Source organism: Penicillium verhagenii, assembly GCF_028828195.1.
Source record: "Penicillium verhagenii strain IBT 33310 chromosome Unknown utg000004l_segment0_segment0, whole genome shotgun sequence".
Taxonomy (NCBI): domain Eukaryota; kingdom Fungi; phylum Ascomycota; class Eurotiomycetes; order Eurotiales; family Aspergillaceae; genus Penicillium; species Penicillium verhagenii.
The window spans coordinates 313,690-329,962 of record NW_026643168.1 but is presented as its reverse complement, the minus strand read 5'-3'; the positions used below and the strand labels follow the sequence as shown (position 1 = coordinate 329,962).

Sequence of the window (16,273 nt, the reverse complement as noted above, 5' to 3'; positions counted from 1 at the left end):
AGGTAACTTAGCGATGGCAACCTACTCGTACCTTCCATATCTTTACAACAGCTCACTTTATTAGAGTACCCAACGGATGAAATAAAAAAAATTCAAGTTGGAACCAAGCCGATGTTATTCTACAACCTAGCAATGATTACATGTCTTCTTACTCCCTGGTGCTGCCAGTGGCGTATCCGCGAAAGTAGAGTGCAACCAATTTGACTAAGTCCGTTAGATACTAGTAGAGTCCGGGTTGTTGATAAAGGGGCAGAGGTGGAAACCTACAAGTACTGACGGGGTTTTTGAGCAAAATTCTCAATCCCAATGGGACATTCTATCAACGGGTTATGGGTAAGCCATGTGTCACATAAGAGAATTCCAGGGAAGCTATGTCAACTTACGGCTATTTTTATTGCCTTACTGAGCATATCCACAATCTCGGTGGCGTCACTCTTCGCAGAATCCCAGATCATGATTATGGAGTAGAGGCTCTTTTGCATCAGCAAGAAGTTGTCTTCGCCCATCTTGATCAATTCCTCTCGAGCTTTTTTCATATCGGCTAGCCTGTCGTTATAGCCGTTGATCTCTGCCTTCTTTGCTCCCATGTCCTTTCGGTGAGCTATCTCGACCTCGAGGATGATCTGGTCATCTTTAGTAAAGTTGTTGAAGTCGTCAACCAGAATGTTGAACCTGGCCAGAAGCTTCTCAAACTCATCTTTCTCCTTCTTAGATTTCTCCGCTTGTTGCTCTGCTCGCTGCACAGTCGAAAGTTAGTACTCAGGGTTGACCGTCGCGTCAAGTTTGTTCTTACATTAATATAGGCCTGGATCAGCTCTTTCTTCTGGTCTACAGAAATGCTGGTATCTTCATAAAGTGGCCGAATCAGGTCCTCAAAGTCTGCACGGCAAGGTAGTCGGATTAGCATAGGTCTTGGTGTAAGAGTAGTCAGCTGTTAGATTTACCCTCTGCATAGGTACCAATATTCTGGGCAATTATTCGACTATTGTCAATTGTGGTGTTGAAGTCCTGCTCGAAATGGTTGGTTTTATTCATGCGTTTCGACATTCAAAGCATTCTTACCTTGTGTACACCCTCAAATCTTTCGTGAAACCTTACGCTGCTGTAGCGTTTATCGTCCAAATTCTTCAGGCGCCTCAACATCGTGAGGAACATCTGGCTGATAGTCTTGATATCCTTGTTAATCCTTTGAGCCACGGCCCGCATGATGGGTTTACCGTGATCGGAGGACAGAAGCTTGGCAATTTCGAGCGTAAGTTTCTCATTCTCCTCTTTTGAAAGGAATGGGAAGTTGAGCGGTTTCTGAGTCTTCTTCTAAGGTTAGAGCTGACGTCTGGGGTACTCTGAACGTGAAATTGATGGAGTTTCTCAACTTGTGCGGTTTGCCCAAACTCAGAGGTATAGCTCGTCACGCTCTGCATGTCAGCCTCGTAAGTAGAGATTTCATCGTCATACATGATGCCAGCTGACATCTAGATAAGAAAAAGTAGGTTTTGATGTGGGGGGAAGGATAGAAGAAGAAATGATGCGTGGGGGATACTAATTTATTTCATTTTTCTCTGCTAGAACCCACTAGGCAATACCTATATATAGTAGATAGTGTAAAATCCGCACGGAGTACGCGTATGAACATTGAATTGTAGTTATAAGACCTACCAGTTTGTATGCATTGGAAATAATTAGCGAGGTTAAAATGGCTGTGAAGCGAAGCTGCTAAGTTCTAACTCAATGCACGTGTCATGTCTCCACAGTAGAATGTATCTCGCCCCTCGGCTGTCAGCTGGCGACTGCTTAAGGTGGCTTGCTCTATTGATGTAATCACAGTATGAAGAACCCAGACGGCTTGGAGGCTTGGAAACTGAGCAAATCCGCTCGGCGAAGCATAATCACCTCATTCGTATCCCTCGAGCCTTGAGGACATGTTCTCCTTCACCGATCATGTTGACAAACTTGAACCATCTTATCGATTGAACTTGACCCTCAGTAGGTATACTATCTACTCATACTGGACAGGCATGTACTCCACAGGAGGAGGCCTATCCTATCCACGTCTTTAAAAGTCTGAAGTTAAATTAACACTGGAAAGGAGAAGAGCCATGGACTGAAAAAAGTATATGGTGCTTAGGCAAAATCAAAATTTAAAAAATTGGAACCTTGGAAGTTGGAATGATCATCCATGGATGTGTATTATTGCTAGTTCACTCCCAAAGTCAAGGTTGCAATATATGCAAAATGAAATGTTGTGGAGGTGGACATCTCTAAGTTAGTTCAATGTGTTAGAATTGCATTTCATCAACGCCAGAAGCAGTTTGGTCTTCTTCCGAGCCATCATCATAATTTTCAGGCTCGGGAGCCAATTCAGCCTTGGCGTCGTCGAATGACAATGCTTGTTGAGCGTAGTTGGCTTCTTGTGCCTCCGGTTTCAATTGCCATGTCATAGAATGATCTCCGGACTTGATCAGATGTGCCACCAGTTCCAAAGTTTGCTTGAGATAAGCTTCAGGCTGTTGCAGCTGATGCTTGAGAGATCTAAACGGCCAGTATTGGTATTGGCGGAAGCATTGGAAGATCTTGTCCAACAGCTCGTTTTGTGCGATACGCGTAGTCTTGTTCTCCTGTGACTTGGACTTGATAGGCTTCGTGGCTTGCTGCAATGGTGTAAGTATGTTGTGATAAGGTAGCGGGAGCGGATGAGTACATACCACAAAAGTGCCTTTGTCCACAGGCAGAGCATGGCGCGCCTGGAGGAGATGTGCCGGAATCTTCTCCACAAACTTTACTCCCGTCTTTGGCTTCAAAGCCTCCAGAGCCCGGGTCTCTGAAATCTTGCGGAATTCTTCGTTTTCCACGGGTAGACAGTTAAATTCCTCACTGACTCGTCCGATAAGCGCAGTTTGTTCTAAAGGGGGGAAACCCCCAAATTGTAAGTAGGGATACCTCCAACAGTTTCAATGCAATGCATACTTGGGATTGTCTTCCGCACATAAGGCTCCCATTTCTTGCCTGCCTCCCTCCTCTTAGCTTCGCGCTTCATCGCCTCGTACAAGGCAGATCGGGTCTCTCCGAACGAAGCCATGCGATTTTCAGCACCGGGTACATCCTTCTCTGTAAAGACGTAGGTATTTTGTGTCATGTGCGAGGCGTTTGTGGTTGTGACGGTTTGGCGTTGGAGGGTGTAGTCTTTGGGGATGTGTTTATTATCTGGTCGTTCATGGAGTCGCAAGCTGACCTGCAACGAAAACATTGTTAGCAAACAGACACATGAAAACCACTGATTTGTCGCACATACCCGCTTCAGGTCTGATGGGTCCCCCTCTATCCTCATTGTGCCAATCTCAATTTCTTCGTCATCATCGATTTGCGCCCAGTTTTCCCAAAGCTGCCGAGGAAGTCGGGATAACCACACATGCTGGTTAGCTGCTACAAAGTCCAGATCACCTGCATCTTCGTAGAGGTCTTCATCGTCAATATCGCCGAGGACCAGATCCTTGTTATCGGGGTCAGGTTTGATGTACATGGCATCCGGGTCTTGTTTGACCTGCGCCATGATGAAGTGCGGGGTTTGGAAGAGGAGAGATCGAAATCGAGGATGGGTGTAGACTAAGAGTACGCGACTTTGCTCAAGGGAGGGAAGAACAGGAGGGGGTGGTCGTGATACTGTCTTGATGAAATTTGGAGAGCAAAGATCGAGTGAGGCGCCACTCAGCGTAGCTGCTAAGACCAACTGGCCAAGGCGGTGAAAGCAGTGGATGACTTCACCGCGGCCTATGGAGTAGCTCCGAGACTCGAGAACCTACCAGCATGTAAGCAAAACTAAACCCTCACAATAGGCATGCGTCCAAGAAGCTGGTGTTTTCTTTTATTGAATAGATCGCAGGCAACAGAATATTTTGAATTGTTTCTTGTCAACTTTAATTTAGTCATTCCATACTAGTCATGACTCACGAGTCACAAAAGGTCTCAACTCTTAACGTAGAGCTTTCAACCCTGCCGTGCCAAATTTAGCTGTCGGATAGTATACACTACTATGATTAAGGGAAGACACATCAAGGGTTCTGGTACGATTTCGTTTAGATTAATGACAGTGGAAAAGTGACTTCATTGTTTGATTTATCCACTGGACCACCTCTCCATGGAAACGTCTAAGCTGCGGATCTTCGGTCTAAACTTCTACCTTCTCCGCCTTTGTTATCGATAAGCTTGCTTGCGTCTCGATCCCCAACCTTCATGTCCACAACTTCTACAACATCACGCTTGTACTTGGAAGTCACTGAGAAATCCTTTATTTCAGCTTCCCCTGATTGACTTCTTTTCTGTCGAAATGGCATCGCAAAGGGTCACAACCGCGCTGGCCGCGATCGAATCAACACCCCACCAATCCACAAAGCTCCAAGAATACAACACCCTACTCGATGATATCGTAACCAGCTCATCTGGTGACGAGCTCGCGCAAGACTTGGTCTACTACCTCGATTCAATTCTCAGCGAAGCCATAAGCATAGTTGCTGCCCGCCCCCTCCTCGATTCCTTTATTACTGTCCTCCACAAGTTCGATCCCGAAATCAAAATCAAAGTCGGGCAGCACGCTGTCACGCTCCTCCAATCCCGCGCCACATCCGTTGAAGAGCAGGACTCACAAATTCGCGAAATTTTAGCCAAAGCTTATGAGTCGCAAGAGGAATACACATCCGCAGCACGAGCACTGCAAGGAATCACTATCGATAGCTCGCAGCGTTTGGTCTCCGATGAAGACAAGGCAAAGCTCTGGATCAGGATCGTGCGCTACTACCTCGAAGATGAAGATACAACCAGTGCAGAAACATTCTTGAACCGTATCAAGAATTTGCCCAGCAAGATCCAGGACCATGATGCCAAGCTGTATTTCCAACTTTCACAGGCCCGTATTCTTGATGCGCGTCGTCGCTTTTTGGATGCCTCGCAGGAATACTTTAATGTCAGCTTAGTTGAGGGTGTGGATGAGGAAGACCGACTCACAGCGCTATCGGCTGCTATCCGGTGTGCAGTTTTAGCACCAGCGGGTCCACAACGCTGGACTACGCTTTCTCGGCTGTACAAGGATGATCGAGCTTCTTCCGTGGAGGAGTTTTCGATTTTGGAGAAAATGTTCCTCGATCGTCTCCTCACCCCGGAGGAGGTTGTTGCTTTTGCGAAAAAACTGGCGCCTCATCAACTTGCTGTCACTGCGGATGGGACCACCGTTCTTGATAAGGCGGTTATCGAACATAATCTTGTTGCGGCAAGTAAGCTCTATGAAAATATCACGGCTGATGCTCTGGCGTCTATCTTGGGGCTTCAAGGCTCTGGTGAATTCTCGGCCGGTGAGAAGGCAGAGATGTATGCTGCCCGCATGGTTGAGCAAGGGCGTCTACGTGGTCGCATTGATCAGATAGATGGTATTATTTCGTTTGAAACGGGGGACAGTCATGATCCTGCTTTTCGCAAGAGTATTCGCCAATGGGATGCCGGGGTGGAAAAGCTTGCCGCAGATGTGGAAAAGGTTGCAAGTCGTATTTCTGAACAATTCCCGGTATGTTGTTAATTTTGCATTGAAACTTGTCTCGTGTTCCTTTTGCTAACCATGTACTAGGAGTTTGCTGCCGGTCAAATGGCACACTGATAGTTCTCTGGCTATCTGATGAATTTTTCTACGAATTGATGTCTACTACATGTCTTTGCTTTATTTTATTCTAGCCGGGCTTAGAATACCCCGCGATAGCTTCCTTCAAAATCCTTTAAGTTCAGTAGATTTAAACATTGCAATGCTATATGATATATCTGCTATACAGTCCTTCGAAAATACCGCTTATCCAGGGTCCATTAAACATCACTCTTGGTATCATTGTGAGCAGTAATCTCAGCATCAGTCTTATAATTTTTGAATGCCCTAGTAGGCACCTTCTTCGTGAACATCTCATCCAACTCCCCGTAAGTCCGACCAGCAGTCTCAGGTTGGAAAACCCACAGATAGACCAAGCAAATCACACTCAAGCCACCAAAAATAAAGGTCACCTTTGCACCCAGGTTGGCCTCATTGGGATTGAAAAGGTACGGCAGCACAAACGACCACATGGTGTACAGCGCATTCTGCAATGCAAGACCAATAGCAATCGTCTTAATCCGCAGGCGTGACGTCGAAACTTCTGTCAGGATCGTATATCCTGCCGCTCCGATGGTCATGTTATACCACCAGCAATAAATGAGAATCATTGCGACTGTCCCTTTCACCGCACCCGGGGCATTAGGGTTGTCGGTCTGTGACGCGACGACCGCAAGACCGCCAGTCAACATGAGGATGACAGTCAACACGGCAAGGCCGTAGAACATGAGGTTCCGACGCCCGAGCCGATCAATAACAAAGTACGACATTATATTGCCGGTAAGAGAGAGTATCTGCTGCGCGATCTGAAGTCTGAAGCTCATCTGAGTACTGTAGCCAGCCAACTCCATATAATATGTTGAGTATCCAGCAGCAAACACGACGCCCGAGAAAGCCTGGATACTCAGCGGCGCGATGGAGATGATTGTTCGACGAAGATTCGAGCGTCGGAAGCATTCGAGGTATGTAGCGCCCTCTGTTTCGGCGCGGACTTCTTCCAGTGTCGTTTTAATCGTTGCGATTCTCTTTCGGCGCTCCGATTCGCTGAAGCCCAGTCTACGGAGCGAGTGTTCTGCCTTTTCTTCGTGGTTTTGTGAAACAAGCCACCAGGGGGACTCGGGCATGAAGGCAATCAAGGCGATGGCGATTGCCGCGAAGCCATATTGGGCTGCAAAGACTGCACGGTAGGCCCAGCGGCTGCTGTAGTTGCCCGTTGTGTTGGTAATCAGGGCTACGACGAGGGGGCCAATAACGTATGCTAGGGCCGTGAGACAGGTGAGCGTACCACGGAGAGCGAGAGGGGCGATCTAAATAAGGCGGTGTTTAGGACCAAAACGAGAATAGAAGAGAGAGGGGGGGGGGATGTGAGCATGTGAGCCTGAAAGGTAAACTCACTTCGCCAACATAAGTTACTGGAACAGACGCCAATGCGCCTAGTGCAAATCCGTTCAAAAACTTGCCACCAAAGAACATCTCGTTGGTGGTTGCGACAAACTCCATCGTGATACCCGCAACAGAGATCAAAAGCGCAATTCCGATTGTGATTCTTCGGCCGATAGTATCAGCAATCTGGCCCGAGCAAAGGGCTCCAATGACAGCAGATGCAACGGGGGCACCACTAAAGGCCGATTGCCATTTTGCTTCTAGCACATAACTTCCTTCATAGTAGGTGCCAAAATCCTTGCGAAACGCCGGGATGCTGGTAACGTTGGAAGAGGCCTGGTTCTCGAACGAGACGAGTAAAATACACCAGACCGCATATATACACCATAGAAAAGGCCATGGGTATTTCTTGACGCTTTGCCATTTGCTCAGTTCGTGCTCCTCCTGGTTGGCTATGTGACTGAGTTGCTGGGTATCCGTATGCTCGATGAATTCGGTAGTAGGTTTCTCCATCGTGGACGATCTTGTGGGTCTGTATAGAAAGAATGACCCTGCTGAGATAAAATGGGATGGGATAAGCTGGGCTCGCTAACTGCAGGGATGTTCAATTCCTCGAGGGGTATGGAGGCGTTTATTTATCTTTGATTTTCAGGGTTCGCCATCGGCATAAACAGATGAACCAAGAGATTTGCGTGGCACCATGTGTGCATTCTTGCAAGAGGCTAGTCCAGCGGCTAGAAGAACCCGAAAAATGCGGAGGTGGGCAAACAGGATCGGGATTTGAAGATTTGAGGGGAAGGAAGATACAAAGCAAAAAAAAGTTTTTTTTAAGCTGAAAACCTTCCCCCTGACTACGTATACCCCCTGTTAGAAACATCCCGAGGATTTCCGTTATGAAAACAAGTATTCGAAAATCAAGTACTCCATTCATGGATGTCTACTTACAAAGATGATATAGATCAACACCTCCATTGCGACAATCATCCCCACAAGTGCTGCACAGCCAAATCTGGGGTAATCCGGGGATGGGGGTAGATGGGGGTTAATCCGGTAAAGCGGATGGTCAAGGGTTATTGCCTTGATTATTATCCGAAGTTCTCCCGTAGTCAAGGAAATTTTAACCACCGTTCATCTTCTGGTGGCATCTATCAAATGCAGTGATGTCACCGAAAAAGAAATAATTCTAGACTTCAAGCACAATTGTACGGAGTAGTAGATTTCAGATAGTATAGGATCTGATAACTATTTGTGCTAGACTGTCGCATACATGAATACTTCGAAAGAAGATACAGTATCAATACTGGAGTCTACAGTGTCTGGGATTGCTGTATTTGCTATTCGCCTATTATTACGCAAACATCCACTGTCTACTAGTAGACTCTATACTCTCTTTATAGCCTGTCGGCTACTGTGGCTGATTTTGAGACCTTATTTTCCATAATAAGAATCTCAGTCAGAGTCGCCCGTATTCAAACAGAGTGACTTGAAACCCCTTGATTATTTTCTGTGTCTGATTCGGGTAAACTTCGCATTTCGGATGCGGGGCAAGTGCTTCGGCATCTTTTATCCCGAACATTATACCTGAACAATGACCATGAAAGAACTGAAACTTACTTCCTCCCAAGGTTGCTCATTCATATCGTCGTCAATATGTCCACGCATCCAACAATCACATCAGTGTCCTTTGAACAACATGCCACAGGACTAGGCATCGGGATCCCCAGCCCCCGCATCTCGTGGAAGTTTGGAGCCTCCAAAACTACAATTCCTAACTGGGAACAGAAAGCATACGAAATCGACATCAAGCGCCACAATTCAAGTCCCGAGTCTTATCGCGTCGAAGCATCACACTCTGTACTCGTGCCCTGGCCCAGCCAACCTCTCCTGTCTCGCGAATCAGTCCAGGTTCGGGTACGATCGCATGGTGGTCCTAGCAACGAGCCAACAGAATGGTCGAACTGGACAACGGTTGAGTGTGGTCTGCTAGCGCCTCAAGATTGGATTGCACACGCAATTACCAGTCCTACTAAGCAGCCCGAGGGGCCTTTAAGGCCACTCCGATTCCGGAAGACATTTAAGCTCTCGTCATCCGTGTTGCAAGACGCCCGTCTTTATATAACCGTTCTGGGTGTGTTTCAGGCTTATATAAACGGTGTCTCAGTTGGGGATCATTTCATGGCACCGGGATGGACTAGTTACCATCATCGGCTTAACTACGAGTGTTTCGACGTAGCACCATTGCTGCAAGTCAATGAAGAGAATGTCATTGCAGTCGAACTTGCCGAAGGATGGTATGCCACTCGCTTGGGATTTCTTGGTGGCCAACGCTTTATCTACGGCGACGAAATGGCTTTAATTGCCCAACTGGAGATCAATTATGAACAGGAAAAGATGTCCATCATCTCCGATGCGTCGTGGAAATGTCACGCATCGGCCCTCATCACCAGCGAGATTTACGATGGAGAAATGTATGATGCTCGTGAAGAACAAGAAGGATGGAATGACTTGCCGTTCAACCACGAGACTTCCTGGGATCATGTGCGCGAGACCGACTTCCCAAAGACAGAACTTGTCGCGCCCAATGCGCCCCCGGTAAGGGTTACAGAAACTCTGAAGCCCGTAGAGATTATCAAAACACCATCTGGAAAGACAATCGTCGATTTCGGTCAGAACCTTGTTGGTCGAGTACGAATTCCTTCTCTCGTTCCAACTGACCAAGCCGTAACACTTGTCCACGCCGAGGTTCTTGAGAACCAAGAACTGGGTATACGTCCGCTTCGCATTGCCAAGTGTAAGGATACCATCATCTCTGCTGGTCGCGAAATCCACGACTGGGCACCCCGATTCACCTTCCACGGTTTTCGATACGTCCAAATCGATGGCTGGACCCCTACTCTTGACAACCTCGTTGCCGAGGTCATGCACACCGATCTTCACCGGACTGGATGGTTTAATTGCTCACATGATATGATCAATAAACTTCATGAAAACGCCACCTGGTCGATGCGCGGAAATTTTCTGAGCCTCCCCACTGACTGCCCGCAACGAGATGAGCGCCTTGGCTGGACAGGTGACATTCAAGTCTTTGCACCTTCTGCCAGCTTCCTATATAACACGGGCGGTATGCTCGGCGACTGGCTCAAAGATCTTTCAGCAGAACAATTGGCTCACGACCACGGCATTCCGCCTTTCGTCATCCCGAATGTCATCCCCGAAGCCTTGTGGCCGACATTCCCACAAGCCATCTGGGACGACGTCACTGTCCTCCTTCCATGGACTCTCTACAAAAGCTATGGAGATACCGAAATTCTCCGCCGTCAATACCCTAGCATGAAGGCATGGCTCGACAAAGGTGTCCTTCGCGGCCCGGATAGTCTGTGGGAAGAAACCCTGTTCCAGCTCGGAGATTGGCTCGATCCCACCGCACCGCCCGAAAACCCAGGTAACTCACGCACAGACGGGACGCTCGTCGCAGACGCATATCTTGTTCATGTGACACGCACTCTTGCATATATTAGTGAGACCATCGATGAAAAGTCCGACGCAGCACGCTACGAGGCAGACTACCATACACTTAAATCCCGTTTCCAGGATAAATACGTCTCTCCCAATGGTCTACTAGTCGGTGATACCCAGACAGCCCTCGCACTCGTTATTGTATTCGACCTTCTTGATGATCCTACTCAGATCACTACTGCAGGATCCCGTCTCGCCCGATCAGTGCGGAAATCCAGCTTCCAAGTCTCGACTGGTTTTGCTGGTACTCCTATCATCACTCATGCGCTCACGAAGGCCGGATATCCGCAGCTGGCGTATAGGATGCTCCAAGAAAAGTCTTGCCCATCTTGGATGTATCCTATTACGATGGGTGCCACAACAATCTGGGAGCGTTGGGATAGTATGCGTGCTGATGGGAGTATCAATCCTGGAGAAATGACGAGCTTCAATCACTATGCACTTGGGTCTATTGTTAATTGGTTACATAGCACTTTGGCAGGTATTAGTCCACTGGAGCCCGGTTGGAAAGAGGTCCTTGTTAAGCCTATTCCGGGGGGTACAGTCGCCTCTGCCGAAGCTGCTTATGAAACTGCTTATGGCCGGTTGGAGTGCAGGTGGGTGATTGTGGATCAGTGTTTTAAGTTGGAGGTTATCGTGCCGCCGAATTCGAAAGCGAGAATCGTGCTCCCTGGTGAGCCGAAAGAGGAGATTTCGGTTGGATCTGGACAATACTCCTTTTCGACGCCGTTTGATACCCGAGTTGGATGGCCGCCAAAGGCGCTGGTTCCTCCCATGTTTCATCCGGAGGACTCCTTTGTCTAAGCTCGTACTAGTAACTTTGGGGATTTTTCCTGTTTTTGGATTTAATGCTACTAGTATAGATTGGGAATCAAGAGTGTTTGCCTTTGTATTCGGTTTGGGTGTCGGAGGAGAGGGGTGCCAGTATGAAACAGGAGAAAGTTACCTCCGTCAATGGAAACAATGACTTCGTCGATTGACATGTCTCCCTTTTCCCAATTAGGGAAAGTAGTACCTCGCGCTCTCCCAGATTTTTGGTATAAATACTTTGCTCTTCCCTTCCCAATCTTCCTCTTCTTTTTTCTCCTCTTCCCCACAATTCAGTCTTACTCTTCAACTTCAACTTCAACTTCTTATCATTATTTTTTCTTCTTCTTCTTCTCTTCCATCCTCCTCCATCCTTCCTTCCCTTCGTCCCCCTTCCTTCTTTCTTCTTTTTTTATTTTCCTCCTTCCATCCTATTGATTCCAGGATGCCTCTGCCTCTCATGCCACGCGACTTTTGTCTATCTCTTTGAAAATCTTAAGGTGAGAACTCTAGCGATTTCCCCAAAATCCTCCACAGGATCGTTGGTGTTGCCGCTTCAGCTGGACGGTAAAGTCCAGGCTGCTTGCCCTTCAGGTCCGAGGCATCTTGACCCGCACGCGTTCGTCCTTATTCTTAGTTAGGGTCAACGCCTCCGTACTCACCTCCCCCCTTTACATCGTCAGGATGAGTGGAAGAACTCACCAGCAATTTGCTGACGGAGGTACATGTTTCTTTATAGGTCTCTCTTATTCGACATCTCCTACTCCTATGGTATCTCTGATTATGCTTGTCTCTTCTTCAGGTGAGAACTCTAGCGATTTCCCCAAAACCCTCCACTGGATCGTTGGTGTTGCCGCTTCAGCTGGACGGTAAAGTCCAGGTTGCTTGCCCTTCGATCCGGGGCCTCTTGACCCGCACGCGCTTCCTTTTTATATTTTTTAGTTAGGGTCAACGCTCCCATACTCATCTACCCCCTTTATATCGTCAGGATGAGTGGAAGAACTCAGCAGCAATTTGCTGACGGAGGTACTCGTTTTTTTTCTTTCTAGGTCTCTCTTATAAGGCATGTCCTTTTTACCTTATGTTACTTGCGGGGCTAGATGGATCCGAAGTGGGAGATGGACAGCTGCCTTCCTATGTAGGAACACATTGGTAAGTCTGGAACTTATCAACATCAGAAAACAACAAGGGCTAACTAACTTTATGGTTGCACAACGATCCCAGAATCACAGGGCCAGGGTAATTTACCTGATCTCTCTTAGAATCAAGATACACGAATTGTTTTCCAGGCATATCTGACAATGGAACAAGGCCCCAATGCTGCTTAACCAGGTTGGATCCTAGGTGATCTGCCTACTTTTACGACTTTTGTTCTTCTCTTCACAATCTTCAGGTGAGAACTCTAGCGATTGCCCAAAACCCTCCACTGGATCGTTGGTGTTGCCGCTTCAGCTGGACGGTAAAGTCCAGGCTGCTTGCCCTTCAGGTTCGGGACCTCTTGACCCGCACGCGTTTTTTTTTTATATTTTTAGTTAGGGTCAACGTCCCCTTACTCACTTGCCCCCTTTATATCGTCATGATGAGTGGAAGAACTCACCAGCAATTTGCTGACGGAGGTACTCGTTTTTTTCTCTTCTAGGTCTCTCCCTTGTCCGGCACGTCCTATTCGGCTTGCACAAATACTTTCACTCCTCCAAGGTCTGTCTCGAACTCAGGGGGTGGGTGATGGTTGAAGAAGTGGAACTGAATTACACAGAACTTGGTGGAGTGGGAAGCCAGATGTTCTCTGTGATGATCAGGAGGCCCGGAGCAGAAAAGATATACGGTTTGTTTCGATGCTCATAATTCTTCCATCTAAAGGCGTATAAATCAATTCAAGTTGCTATTTAAAAGAGAGGGCGTTGCGAGGACCGGTTTGAGCTTCAATACAAGTGCACATGGAATTGAGGAGTCACGGCCTCCATGGAAAATATCATGCAAACGGCAGGGTATCATCAATCTTTGTGTTGCAAGCTCGATATATAAGAAAAGGAAGTATAGGTTGTGCCAGTATACAAGAATGGTGGAATCAGCGGCAAAGCCACAGAAACATAAAGAAATTTTGGAATGACAGCATGATATGGTTAATGGGAGGAAACGTTTGAATCCTTCCATTGCTTGGACTGCGAGCAGGATTTCCAAGAGAACACCAGTACACAGGCACCAAATGCCATGGAAACGGTCAAAGCCAACCAGGCTTTCATAACCACTATCATAGAAAGGATTGAAAGGTCATCAAGTCATATCAGCATAACAAAAGCAGCTCAGATCAGCTATGCGATGGCAAGTTCAAAGCAGTAGTCGAATCATTATCAGGGGTAATAGCAATATCGGTCTGGACTTGGATCCCAAGTTCATCCCCTAGCCAATTTCTCTTCATATTCGTTTCCTGGCCCCCAGCATAAATAGCCGACTGCATCTTCAAGTACTCCGGGTCAGGAGAGAGAGGACTGGCCTTGGACAAAGCATGCGAATTGGTAATATCCGTATTAATATAGTAAGGCGCTGTGCTGCGATTGGATCGGTTCTTCAACTTGAATGCAGGGAACAGTCCTCGCACGATGGGGAGACAGGAGCAGATCAACCCGACAGAGGGCTCAATGTGTGTCCACAGGGTAGCCTGGTAGACCGTGTAAGTCGGGTCCACGGGGCTGATCCAGAATAGGACGACAATCCGGTATATGCTTGCGAAGCAGACGAATGCGCCGATGGCAAAGACACCGTTCAAGGCGAGCTTATCTTGCCATGCCCGGTGGAGGTTCCAGATCATTGGCACGGGGAGGACGAGGATGACAAAGTCCATTAGGACGTTGAAGGCTTGGTTGACGATGAAGAAGAGGTTGGCGTTGAAGCAGTGGCCGGCTATGGATTTGTTCCAATACGCGTTCAAGGGTTGGCATTGGCCGGCACAGGCGAGGAAGATTCCGGTGCCCCAGGCGGCGATGAGGCAGTTGAGGGCAAAGGTATATTGTTGGAATCTGGGTGTTGTGAAGACGCGGCGATAGAAGCAGATGATGGAGATTTTGATTGAGGGGCAGAGGACGAAGTATGTGAATTGGTTGGCGAGGAAGATCTGTGCAGGTTATGTTAGACACTTTATTCAGGCCTTTTCCAAGGTTCCAATATTCCAATGTTGAGGGATATGGATACTAATGTATAGAAAAAGCATACCTTGTAGTAGTTTTCGATTGTCTCCTCGTCTAGTGTTTTGACATGTGCACCGTTCCCACCTATTGTACACCATAAAATCAACTCCACTAGCATGGCCAGCATCAGCACCATGGACACGATGCTAAGATAATCATCGACACCGAAGCCAACTCTGCGACGTAACCGCGCCACCACGCGCAATACCACACAAACAAAACATAGAGCTACCAAGACCGAAACGATCTCGATCATCTGTAGACCTCTCGCACTAGCACCCATGATGAAGAAGAGCTAACTCTCAAAATATAGAGGAAAAATAAGAAAAAAACAACAAAAAACACCAAAGATTGAAAGAAAGAGCTGGGTGGAGGGGAGATCGAAAAAAAAAAAAAAGAATGTCTGTCTCCTGGGGAAGAAAACAACGTCTGACACCCCTCCACAAATATAAGGTCACACAAGATCAAGCCAATTGAGAAACCCTGGAAAACGGGCGAATTAGATTGACCCCATGGCCCCTGGGCGATCATAGGCAGATTGTGCGTACAGTACAAATAGACGCAAAAAGCAGTGCGCGAATTCCATTGTAAAATGATTAAGCTCTGGCGTGTGTATGCGAGAAAGATTCTCTGGTTCGCCGAGTTAGCGCTGTCTATCATAACCACAAAGGGAAGGCTGCAGCGGTCTGGAGTTGGAGTGACACATGTTTTCTTCTGTTTTCTTGAATCTTGTGTAGACCCCGTTCAGGGGATCCATAATGTGGCGTGTGGGTCCTTCAGATCGGGAAGGAATGCGCTACGATCGCCATCTGATATAATCATGATAATTCCAATGGATTTGCGAAGAGAACCTCGGGAGGTACGGATGTTTGTCAAAGGGATAAAACGGGTGAAAAGCAAAGTCAGATTTTGATATTTTCCGATTGATATGTGGTTGTTGCCATGTGGATAAGGTGCCGAAATCTTGCGTTACTGTATGTTCTCAGTCTATGTAAGTGGCATTGGTCACTATACATCTCCAGCTCCTTCGCATCGGTTGAACTGATCTGCCACGCAGATCATCAATAGTCCATCTCAACCCGTGTTCAAGTCAAAACTATCGAGCTTGGCGCGATATGCACAATATGCACGATCCAATGCATGGAAGCTTGTTGGAATACCAAACCATGCACGTCACCTACATTTCAGTTGCCTTTTTCTCCATAACAGCCAATGTGCTCCGTATATAAGCAATAGATGACTGATTCCAACAATCTAATTTTTGTGACTCGTACAGAATTCTAGTGGAGTCTGCTTCGAATAAATGAGGTGCAGTGAGTATGGATCCCGATAGTGGGGCTTGTCAAAAACTCTTCACCCGAATCGATCCCTGGTTGAATCTATTATTAAAACGCCACCAGAGTCAATTGACTGGATTGCGTAGTATGTCATGTCGGCTTTGACATTCCCTTGAAGATATCACAGCCTCTCTATAGTACTAGTAGGAGAAGGGGGCTCATCGCAGTTGGAATGTCGTACAATAAAGCTTCGTATGGGTCCGGTCCAGTCCATTTTCGGTTAAGTAGCGACTAGTTAGTGGAATCGGACAATCAGGATTTCTCTTTTGCAATTCCAGGAAACGATCAACTACTCCAATTCCAATTCCATCTCCAACACAACCTCCCATTACAGTTCACATGTAAGAGTGGGGCCAAGTCTCAGTCTTGACCAGAATAATCAGTAAATCGTACTCCGTAGCTAAGCTTGGATCCCTCTTCCACCAACA

At 47.2% G+C, this 16,273-nt stretch overlaps 6 protein-coding genes across 6 annotated transcripts; 2 read left to right on the top strand and 4 right to left on the bottom strand.

Moving 5' to 3' along the window:
- Nucleotides 1-148: 148 nt before the first annotated feature.
- On the bottom strand, nt 149-1,472 carry N7466_003065 (uncharacterized protein; the record flags this gene model as incomplete). The annotated part of the gene is made up of 7 exons (XM_057162462.1): nt 149-204; nt 268-316; nt 384-737; nt 794-879; nt 945-1,008; nt 1,063-1,314; nt 1,374-1,472. The coding sequence occupies 7 exons, from the start codon at nt 1,470-1,472 to the stop codon at nt 149-151; spliced, it is 960 nt and encodes a 319-aa protein (XP_057023577.1).
- Nucleotides 1,473-2,276: 804 nt separating this feature from the next.
- N7466_003064 (transcription factor IIF subunit TFG2) lies at nt 2,277-3,547 on the bottom strand (the record flags this gene model as incomplete). The annotated part of the gene is made up of 4 exons (XM_057162461.1): nt 2,277-2,648; nt 2,703-2,899; nt 2,965-3,229; nt 3,290-3,547. The coding sequence occupies 4 exons, from the start codon at nt 3,545-3,547 to the stop codon at nt 2,277-2,279; spliced, it is 1,092 nt and encodes a 363-aa protein (XP_057023576.1).
- A 774-nt stretch (nt 3,548-4,321) lies between these two features.
- On the top strand, nt 4,322-5,638 carry N7466_003063 (PCI domain-containing protein; the record flags this gene model as incomplete). The annotated part of the gene is made up of 2 exons (XM_057162460.1): nt 4,322-5,548; nt 5,609-5,638. The coding sequence occupies 2 exons, from the start codon at nt 4,322-4,324 to the stop codon at nt 5,636-5,638; spliced, it is 1,257 nt and encodes a 418-aa protein (XP_057023575.1).
- A 200-nt stretch (nt 5,639-5,838) lies between these two features.
- On the bottom strand, nt 5,839-7,513 carry N7466_003062 (uncharacterized protein; the record flags this gene model as incomplete). The annotated part of the gene is made up of 2 exons (XM_057162459.1): nt 5,839-6,924; nt 7,013-7,513. The coding sequence occupies 2 exons, from the start codon at nt 7,511-7,513 to the stop codon at nt 5,839-5,841; spliced, it is 1,587 nt and encodes a 528-aa protein (XP_057023574.1).
- Nucleotides 7,514-8,650: 1,137 nt separating this feature from the next.
- Nucleotides 8,651-11,320, top strand: N7466_003061 (glycoside hydrolase family 78 protein; the record flags this gene model as incomplete). The annotated part of the gene is made up of 1 exon (XM_057162458.1): nt 8,651-11,320. The coding sequence occupies one exon, from the start codon at nt 8,651-8,653 to the stop codon at nt 11,318-11,320; it is 2,670 nt and encodes an 889-aa protein (XP_057023573.1).
- A 2,311-nt stretch (nt 11,321-13,631) lies between these two features.
- On the bottom strand, nt 13,632-14,791 carry N7466_003060 (uncharacterized protein; the record flags this gene model as incomplete). Its single annotated transcript, XM_057162457.1, has 2 exons — nt 13,632-14,435; nt 14,534-14,791. The coding sequence occupies 2 exons, from the start codon at nt 14,789-14,791 to the stop codon at nt 13,632-13,634; spliced, it is 1,062 nt and encodes a 353-aa protein (XP_057023572.1).
- Between the last annotated feature and the right edge of the window lie 1,482 nt (nt 14,792-16,273).